The sequence below is a fragment of the Drosophila obscura genome, unplaced genomic scaffold (genome assembly GCF_018151105.1).
Source record: "Drosophila obscura isolate BZ-5 IFL unplaced genomic scaffold, ASM1815110v1 contig_9, whole genome shotgun sequence".
In the NCBI taxonomy this organism is placed as follows: Eukaryota; Metazoa; Arthropoda; class Insecta; order Diptera; family Drosophilidae; genus Drosophila; species Drosophila obscura.
Window position 1 is genome coordinate 373,310 of NW_024542883.1, and position 10,500 is coordinate 383,809.

Consider the following 10,500-nt stretch of genomic DNA (forward strand, 5'->3'; position numbering starts at 1 on the left):
AGCGTGAAAAAGATCTTGCTGCATGCATTTCACTACCAAATCCGCAGTCAACTTCTTAACTGCCTTTAGAACACACATATTTGGAATAGTGTTCCAATACAATAAAAATGCCTATGTGACCACTTCTCGACCGGGGATATGGCCCAAGGAAATCCACGTACAATTTCTGGAAGAATCGCTGCGACTCGGGAGCAACCCCTATTGGCGGTCTCTGGATTGTGTTTGGGGCTTTGGTTGACTTGCAGCTATTACAAGCCTGAATGTGCTTTTTGACATCCGCAACTAACCCTGGCCAGTAATAATACCGCCGTATCCTTTCCAGAGTCTTGTGTGTGCCTCCATGGGAAGCCAAAGGATTGTCATGCGCATTCCGCAAAACTTCCTTTACTAACCCTTGTGGAACCCATAACTTCCAAATGAATACATCATTCAGTACCTCTCCCTTTGCATGATCTGACTTGCGATACAGCAAATTGTCAAACATTTTTAGGTCTGGCAACTTGTCGTTATTGACCCTAACCCTTTCTACCATCTCCACATACTCCTCTGACTTAAATTCCGGTGATTCCAAGCCCACCAACAAACCATGGCTCGCGTCCAAAGTCGCCACTTCCTCTTCATTCACCCGAGACAGAGCATCCGGTACTACATTGATACTACATACAAAAATGCCGACTTATATGGCCAAAAAACACTCACCATTGTCAGGAGTCCATAGAAGAAAGGGCTTTCACCGACGTACTGCTGAAACTTTAACTGGGAGAAAAGGGGAGAGAGGAAAAATACTGGGACAGATACAAAAATATTTGAACGCGCATTCCCTGACCTCTCGCTCTCATGGCTCACTGCACAAACACTTGCCTAACTGGCTGCGACACAAACGTAACGGTTAAACTAGAACATTAATTTTCTTTTAACTTAAACATAACAAAAAAATACACGAACTAATCACCAAAAATAAATAAAATTATTTTTGGGCATCTGATAAGCCTCGGGCGATTCGCCGCCAAGATCCACAAGGGGGTCTCTCGCGATTCCCTCGTTCCCGATAGCAAAGGGTCGTCCGACGCAGCTGTCTCACTGCACGTCCACGGCACTAAGTAGCCATCTGCTATGCGCTATCTCTGCCTGCTAGAATTTCTGCTGATCCCCTTTTCCCTTGTTCCCTAAGCTGCTGATCGCGAGCGCGGCTAGTATTAAACGAACAGGCAGGAGCAAGGGAGATGCAAAAAAATGGGTTCGTCCGAACTTTTGCGTGTGTTGACCGCCACCTCCTAGGTGATGGAGCGGGACTCCTCTACTGATCTTCTCCTGGACAGCGGGAGCGATCCCCCAACTCCCAATTTAAGGGCACCTCTTCGCGGCGTCGCCTCTGCCCAGCGATGGCTAACGGGCTCCAAGATCTGCGATGGAGTCGGAATGCGATGGAATTAGAAGTTGTCGCCTTCAAACTTTAGTGGTTTATTCTCACCAATTCAACGAAATTCTACCCAAAAAAAACCCTCCTCCTTTCTGGACCTTTTCCAAAACCACTTTGCACTTTACTTGTGTGTATGCGCGTATACAAACGGGAGTTCTTCCACTCCGCACAACCGCACTGACTGGGGGACCAAAAAGAAGAGATCGAGCCAGACGCTTCCGTTCAAGCGCCAACCTCATGGACTCGGAAAGGTTAAGGGCCACTGAGTGATTGGCCTGACATTTGTCCCTGTTACTCTCTTTCCCTCCGAAAAATGCCTTGCCCTGATCATTCGCTCTGAGCCCTATAGGGCGCCAGCTGTTCACCCCTGGCCGACAGAGAGCGCCAAGTCCTCAATAAATTTCCAATATTTCCCAAAAATATTTTTGAAACACCATGATGGCAGTTGGAATCGAGTATATCATTCATATATCTCTGTCTCTTCGAATTTATTAATTTTTTACTCAAGACAATTTCCAAATTAATATCTATCCTTGCGAATTAAACAGTAACATTTTCGTCTGTTTTTCCATGCATGGTGGATGGTGCGTGTAATAGCCTATTCCCAAAGGCGACCATCCACCATACATTTCGGGATGGTCTGTAAGGTTTAGCCGTTCCGCAAATCTCCCAGTTATTCCAATATCCATCTGGGATGTTCCTATAATGCACGATAGTTATGCGATAATATTCGATAATTTTAAAATGCAACTGTATTACAGTTACTGTAAATATTTATGAATGCTTTGCAAATATCGGTTGGCTGATAGCCTTCCGACTATTCTGTACTCAGAAATATAGCCCAAGGTATACAATGCTATGCTATGGCTATACAAAAATTTCCTCAAAGAACACCTCATTATTTTCGGGTTCATCTTTCTCCAAGAATGTCCCGAATCGCTTCTACAAAACATAGCATATATATTTGTATTTAAAACATTTAATGGATATAATAGAAGCTGTCATAATTGACCCCGCTTCAGTATTTTCAAAACAGATATCCATTCCAATAAATATTCCTCGTCAATGTTGGCCGCATCATCACCTGTTTTTCATTGTGTAGATGGTAGATGGTGCCAGTGGAAATAGGAGTTTCAAATCTGTCAGAAGATCCCAGCGTTTCTCATAGATTTTTAGGCTGTTTACATTGGGGCTGTGTCATGCTTCTTTGCGACTTGCCGGACACGCAGTTTTTTTTACATAGGTTAAGCATAGGGCCTTAGTGGTGGAAAAAAGTTGCGTCGGTCTCTGATTCATGTGCGCCTATTGACCGATTTAGGGAAATATTTAAATTTCTTGTAAATTAAAGGGTCTGTGAAACTGTTTTTACTTTTTCTTTAAAGACAATTAATATAAGATTTGAAAAAACTTTTATTTGTTGAGATTAGAGAAGATATGAACTAGAAATCAAAAGTTGAAAAAGAAAAAAAATCACCTATTATTTTGTCAATAAGTTTACATGTCTAAAATGGGGATATGTATATGTAAGTGTGCAATTTCAAATAAATAAACAAATAACATTTTTTATTTTTACATATTGTATTTATTTCCCACCCCCACCCACTTTGAACATTTCATATTTATGTTGCGGTAGTTCAGCTCAGGTCGCTACATCTGCCCTCAAAACAAAACGAAAAACAAATTTCGGTTCAATCGGCCAAAAATTGTAGAACCCACACACAAGCACAGTATGTGAGCGTACGTGGCAAACCACACACACAATTACGTAACCTGCAAACTCCAAACTCGAACGTTTTCGGAAAATAAGAATTGATAAATATTTTGTCGTGTCTGTGTACACACATACATTTACAATTCTCGGCTTGCTTTCGCATATCGTCATGAATCGAACATGTCGAAAAAATGACGAACGTCTCAGGTCCACGACCCGAACGTCTTATACCCTTTTTCCACTGCGGCGCATCATTAGCATATGTTGCCGTATTCTGTCTAGTATTTTTACAAAATACTGAAATTATTCGGGCTATCGACGGGTTTCGATGGGATATCGTTAGCAAACAGCTGTTTTTCTCGCATCAAACAATAACAAAGCTGAAATATTATGCGAAAAAAGATGCGGCTGTGGTCTAAATGCCTCGCATAATTTTTCTGCACCTTCGACAATGATGGGGAGCCCAGGATATTCCTGGGGAAGAGCGACCCCAGCCGAAGAAGTTCTTTAAATAAAACCAAACAGCTGTCTGAGCATTCTAACCGTACGGACTTCAGTGCATACCTCTGGTCACACCACTGGCCGCTAGAAGAATATATGACAGTTTTTGGATCTTAGTACTAGGCTATAATATGCGCGAATCAGAGAGTTCTGGAAGGTAAAAGAGATATATATATATATGCTCACTATGCAATATGGTCGATATCGATGGACAAAAAAAACCATCGATATATCGCCAAATTAAACAACCATCGATACCATAGATGGTTTTGCAGCCCTACACTATACATAGAATATTTTTATTGAGAGCCAACAAACAAAAATAAACAAAAAGGTATTTTAGGCTACGCAACGCTACCATACTTCAGATACCGGACAAAAAATCCGAAATACATAGTTTTCTAACGATTAAAAATATTTTCTTTAGAATGACTACGGAGGAATTACCAGCTAATCTTGACAAGTTGAAAATAACGCCAACACACCCTATTTTCAAATCAGTAAAAAGGAACCCATTCTACAATTCAGACAATGATTTTAAACTGTCAAATGCGGATAACTTTGAACAAATACTTAGCGTCAAACACAAAATGGTACATCGCTGGAAGTGTAAACCTAGGCGTCGATCCGAGAGCTGCCTTGAGAATTGTACGCAACAAAAGTCTTTTGTTCAAACGGAATCTTTTATAATAACAAGTCCAGCAAGTCACTCGCATGGTGTTAAAAAGCTTGCACAAAGAAAATATATCGCCCCTACCAAGAAATATCTTTTTCGGCAACCTATACTTAAGACTTTATTTGGTTGTGAACACGGAAGGAGTCTTGTTCGAAGTCAAAAAATGTTTCTTTTAAACGCAGAAAAAGAAACACATAGCCAAATTCAAACTAAAAAGTCAAACTTTAATATAGGCGACCCTTGCAGTTTCCGCGATCTTATCAGTGAATGCGATTTATTGCTGGACCAAACAAAGAAATCAACTTTGGGTAATCGACTTGTATCAAACAAATGCAGCAAATATAAAACAATTTCAAGAAAAAAAGAAATCAATTGTAGACTGCTGTCAATGAAGGAACGCAACGCTTTTACAATATCTGCATCTAAGAGATCACTATCAGTTTCACTTATGGGAACAACATGCTCTCAGCAAGCTTGTTATAATACGACAACCCCAAGCAACTGTGACGATGTAACGATATCAGAATTGGCTAGCTATTTTGATACTATGGTGCATATTCCAAAAAAAATGTCTTCAATGGCTGAAATGATGTATATATAATTTTGTACCAACCATTTAGTTGTATATGTCTGTAGATATACTCTAGTAAGCATACATACGTATGTAAATATGTATAGATTTGTATACTAATAAAATTACATTATTTCTCGGTTTATAGTAGAGATCTGCGTAGCTCCATTCAAAAGAAAATTCCCATAGAATCCATTCGAATTGAATTGAATTGAGTGACACGCACACAATGAACTGAGTTTATACGAATGGGAGTGTGTGTGTGCCTCACACCCCTGCCGTTCCAAAAGTCACTTTTCACTCGTGATTCATTCGGTGAATCACTCATGGCATGTCCTAAGCCACAGGTGCCTCACTGGTGAAACTCCAGATGAAATTTGTATGGGCATGTCCGCTTTTGTCACTCGTGAAACTTCATATGAAATTTTCACTGAATTTTCTAGTGATTTCAGCGGTGGCTTATACGTATAAGCCATGCGTGAAATCACTCGGGACACTTCCGAAAATGTCCTATATGAAATCACCTGGGAAAGTTCTCATGCAATTAAAAGGAATTTCACGGATAAATTCATACGAAAAAGCCACCGAAACATTTTTTCAAATAAAAGTAAATATATTTATTTAACACCGATTTTCTAGATTTTTTGTTGATTTAAATATTTTTAATTATCTGTAGTGCCTTCCTTAACCGACTTGATCGGGTTAATAAGCACCAATGCTCCTGAAATAAAATAGTCCGGCGGGCCTTTTAAACATTTTTTTCCCGCAAATCCCGTTTAGGTTGTACTCCTGCACTACTGTTTCGTCCAGCACACTTTTGAGGAACCTAGACAATGGGTCCTTCTTCAGCAACTTCCAAACTTTGATCTGTAAATAAATAAGTCAAATTGCATATATGAATATATTTAAAAAAATAAAAAATATTTAGTTTTTAGTTAGTTTCGAATGCAGGTAGAGAAAACTACAAATTTGAGAGAGAGGGAAATCTATGGATATCTGTTTCTCTTTCTGATGTGTCCGCTTCGATATGCAGCAGTTGAAGCTGGATAGAATTTTGTGCTGACGTCGACGTCGGTGCTTTTGTCGACGTCGAGCCCGAACAATTTTTCCTATAACACTTTCATGCCGTGACAGCCAGAACTGCCAGAAACTTTATCACCGAAAAGCGTTGCCAATTATCTACCAATCCAGAAAATATAAACAAAATTATGTTTCTTCATGCCAACTTAGTTTAAATAAATGCCGTACAAAAACTACATTGCTCTTCCTTATTTTGTTTATTATTTTCCCTACAGAACAGTAAAGCAAAAAATAAAATATCCTTGCTTCTTTTGCTTCCAATACGAACACAAATATACTCAAAAGCAGCAACAAAAAAAAAACATTCATTCGAATGAATTCGGAAACAGCCCTCACTCTCACTCATTCAATTCGTGCCTTGTCGTTTCAATGTTGTGTGTATGAGTTTCACTCAATTCATTTTGAGCATTGTTAATTCGAATGCCTGTTTTTTATAATTCATGCAGTTTATAGCTACCGTTAAATAATAGCTTTGTATCATGATCGTCTTAGAAGAGCTTTTTGACAATGTACAGATAGAGGGAGATCTCGCAGTGTTTCAGTTATCTTTTCGCCGATACTTTTCCTATGACCCCGGATGACCTGCCTATCTGGGCAAGTCTAAGTCTGCCGAAAGTTTAGAACCGAGACTGAAAAATTAATTTGTGTAATTTCCAATCTAGTCATTCTCTTCAGTGGCAGCCCAATGTTTCCCTATAAATTCTTAATCAGCATACCGCTCGTTATCTTCACTTCCCAGCCACAAAGGTAAGTTAATTGTTTATACTAAGAATGCTTTTCGTTCGTTCTCTTTCGTAGTGACCAGACGTGTTTTTGTTTTGCGCTCCGCATTTTCCTTTTGTTTAACTTAAACAGCCAGTGTTTTTTTTATCTATAATTTAACTCTTTAACTAACTTACATTAAAATCATACTTTTACCGCGGGTACATGCCTGATAATTGTGTAAAAACACAACTTATTTAATAAATTTTGTGCGTCGGTTAGTCGTGTGTTTGTGTTGTTGCTTTTCGTAAGTACGCCCTCTTATTACATTTAGCCGCTCTTTGTCGTAGCTTTTGCCGTCTATAACTCTCTCTCTATCACCTAACTCTCACTAACTGTTCTTTCGCTCTCGCTCTTGTAAGTTTTTGTGCAGTAACGCTCTCACTTATAAGCTGTTGCTGCAACCATTCTCCTCTATCATCTTTTACCGATTTCGCTTTGAGCATTGCTCTAAGCATTTGCTCTGCACAGTGGTCTGATTGCTATTTGTTTTGAAAATTTTTTTTACCGAAGTAAAAAAAAATAAAAGATATAAATATGGAATTTTCTGTCGTCTGTGCCAAAAAAACCTGCAAGAAGCAGATCACTCATGACCAGCCCAATATCCCCTGCTGGCTTTGCGAAAGCGTAGTGCACGCAAAATGTGTAGGGATCTCGGGCCGTGTAGGAGACGCCATTTCCCAAAACAACGGCCTGCATTAAGGTTGTGAGGAATGCCGTGCTGTGGAAAACGACATGCGTTCGTTCATGAGGCAGACGCGGAGTGGCTTCAAAGAGCTGATCGTAGGCTTTAAACAGCATTATGATCGGCTCTTGGCCATGAACACTCAGTTCAGCAGTTTACAGCTGCTGGCTGAGTCTCCGAGGCGCAAGAAGTCTACTCCGCGGGACTTGCAAGTGCCGACTGCCTCATGTCCGCCGGCATCTGAAAAACTTACTCCGACCACTCCCTTAGTGCAGCAGTTGATTACGTTTGCTACTCCAAGGGCAACGATCGCTGCTGGTGATGCAGATTCGGGAGCCGAATGCGTCACTTCGGAGAGTATGCAGTTAGAAATGTCTGTAAAGTCCGTGTCCATCGAGTCCGCACCCAACCCCTTAACTATCCCCTCAGTCTCGCTCCCACCAGCTAATAGATGTCCAGGACCACCGGATACTGCCATCACAGGTACTAGGCCTGTGGTGCCAAAACCACTGGTGGGAGTCCCACCAAAGCGACAAGTTTTTGTCTCGCGGCTAGCCCCTGACCTCACATCCAATATACAAAGCAAAATAAAAGCCGTCGGCTTAAAGGTGGATAAATTTAACTTTTCTTACGCCAGGGAGATATCTTCCTTCAAGATAAGCGTCTCCCCAACTCAATTTGAAACCATTTGTTTCGCCAAGTTTTGGCCAGAGCATTTGGTGGTTAAAGAGTTTAAGGCTAAGAAAAAGAATAGGCCTCCCATTACTCTTCCTAGCATTCAGACCAGTGCTCCATCTCCATCCTCATCTTCCACCCCAACTTCTACCCATTCAAAAAACTAACTTCCTCTCTTTTAGTTACCTACCAGAATGCTAGAGGCTTGCGTAGTAAGCTCAGCACTCTTTTCCTTGAGAGTCTCGCATTCTCGTCCCATGTTATTGTGTTCACCGAGACCTGGTTAAAGCCGGACATCCTTAGTTCCGAAGTTTTGGCAGGTCGGTACACAATTTTTAGAAATGACCGTTCGTCTCGACGTGGAGGTAGGGTCCTTATTGCAGTGGACTCAAACTTCACGTCGGAACATTTCATGGTCCAGGTTCAACAAGACCTGGAATTCCTGTGCGTAAAACTGATTCTCCCAGGCTTTTCCATTTTCATTACTTGCTCGTATATTCCACCTTCCTCGGATATCTTAATATATGAGCATCACCTGTCCGCTTTAAAAATTGTTTCTTCCTCGCTATCAGATAAAGACCATATGATAGTTCTTGGTGATTTCAATTTGCCAGGTACTGTTTGGTCTTCGGTAAATGAGTCTAATAACCTTGTGCCCATGTCACGACATGACATAATCGACGGCTTGCTAGACCTATCCCTTGGGTCGATTGCTTGATCTGTGCTTTGTCTCGGATCTGACCAAAGCGTTGCTAGCCCGAGCCCTTCCGCTCACTATACCTGAAGACTCCTACCATCCTACATTCGAAGTGTCAGTCGATATTGGCCCTACTGTATTGGATCGAATGGGTAGGCTATCTGAACGTGTCCGCTGCTTTCGTAAAGCATAGTTTACGAAGCTTAATAACCTCTGATTTTGATTTTGATTTTGATTGGTCCGCTCTGTATTTGTGCACTGACGTTATGAAAGGCACAAACATTCTTTACAATGTACTTGAGACATTTTTTGATTCTTGTGTCCCACTTTCTTGTCTGGTTAGATCTGGAAAGCCTTCTTGGTTTACCAAAGAGTTATCCAGTCTAAAAAATTTAAAATCAAGACTTTATAAAAAAAATCGAGAAGTTGGTTCTCCCTCTTCTCTTTCTCACTATGTAAAGCTCGGTCAAATTTCTCCGTTCTTAACACTCAATGCTATAAAAACTACCTATCTCGATGCAGGATACGATTTTCACAGGACCCTAAACAGTTTAACAGCTTCGTAAATAGTAAGCGTAGAACGTCCGCACATCCATCCTCGTTATCTTTTCTCAATATGTCAGCAAACAATGATCAGGCAATTGCCGATCTTTTTGCCAAATTTTTCCAAACAACCTATTCTCATGAAAGCTACTCTAGTCAGCCGTATCCATACAGTTTACCAAGGTCGAATGGCATCTTCAGCCCCTTGTTAAATGAAAGCTCACTGCTTCATGATCTTCGACTAGTTAAGCCGGTGTTTTCACCAGGTCCCGACGGAGTTCCCGGCTGTGTACTTAGGTACTGTGCCGACGCTCTGTGTAGACCCTTGCTTAAACTTTTCACCCTATCCATTAGCTCTTCATGCTTTCCCCCATCTGGAAGGAATCTTTTATTTTTCCGCTCCCTAAGAAAGGTAGCAAGTCTGATGCAAATAATTATAGAGGTATATCTAAGTTATCCGCTATTCCTAAAATGTTTGAAAAAATTTTAACTCCACATTTTCAACATCTCTGCAAATCACTTATATCGCCGTCCCAGCACGGATTTATAAGGCGACGATCAACAACCACAAATTTATTAGAGTTTACCTCTTTTATCATTAAAGGCTTTCAAGGTAACTTGCAGACGGATGTCATTTACACTGATTTCAGTAAAGCATTCGATTCTGTAAACCATTCCCTTTTAGCAAAAAAACTTGACCTTTTAGGGTTTCCGCCTAATCTTTTGAGATGGATTTCTAGCTACCTTCGTTCTAGGTCTCAAAGAGTCCTCTTCAAAAACTCCTTCTCTTCACCTGTTAAGGTTACTTCTGGAGTACCACAGGGCAGCCATCTAGGCCCCCTACTATTCACACTCTTTATTAATGATCTGCCTTCAGTATTAACAAACTCTCGAGTACTCATGTATGCGGATGATGTTAAAATTTGTGTCCAGTATAAGGATATTGCAATCCGATCTCAATAACTTTCAGTCATGGTGTTGTGCAAATATGTTACACCTAAATGCCTCGAAATGCAAAGTAATGACATTTCATCGCTCCAGCCCCCTTTTGGCTCCTTATAGCCTCTGCAGTGGTTCTCTTGAGAGAATTACCTTGGTTGATGATCTTGGTGTTAAACTAGACCCCAAGTTAAAGTTTTCTGAACACATTTCTACCATGGTAAATAAGGCCATGGGTGT

General features: G+C 40.6%; 1 protein-coding gene across 1 annotated transcript; it reads left to right on the forward strand.

Moving 5' to 3' along the window:
- Positions 1 to 3,873: 3,873 nt before the first annotated feature.
- Positions 3,874 to 5,029, forward strand: LOC111076280. Its single transcript, XM_022370012.2, has 2 exons — positions 3,874 to 3,966; positions 4,060 to 5,029. Exon 2 carries the CDS (start codon positions 4,061 to 4,063, stop codon positions 4,907 to 4,909), a length of 849 nt encoding a protein of 282 aa, XP_022225704.1. The 5' UTR covers positions 3,874 to 3,966; position 4,060; the 3' UTR covers positions 4,910 to 5,029.
- The last annotated feature ends 5,471 nt before the right edge of the window (positions 5,030 to 10,500 follow it).

Excerpts from the sequence above, each read along its gene's own strand:
- LOC111076280 (XM_022370012.2), top strand. The coding sequence starts at position 4,061 with ATGACTACGGAGGAATTACCAGCTAATCTTGACAAGTTGAAAATAACG.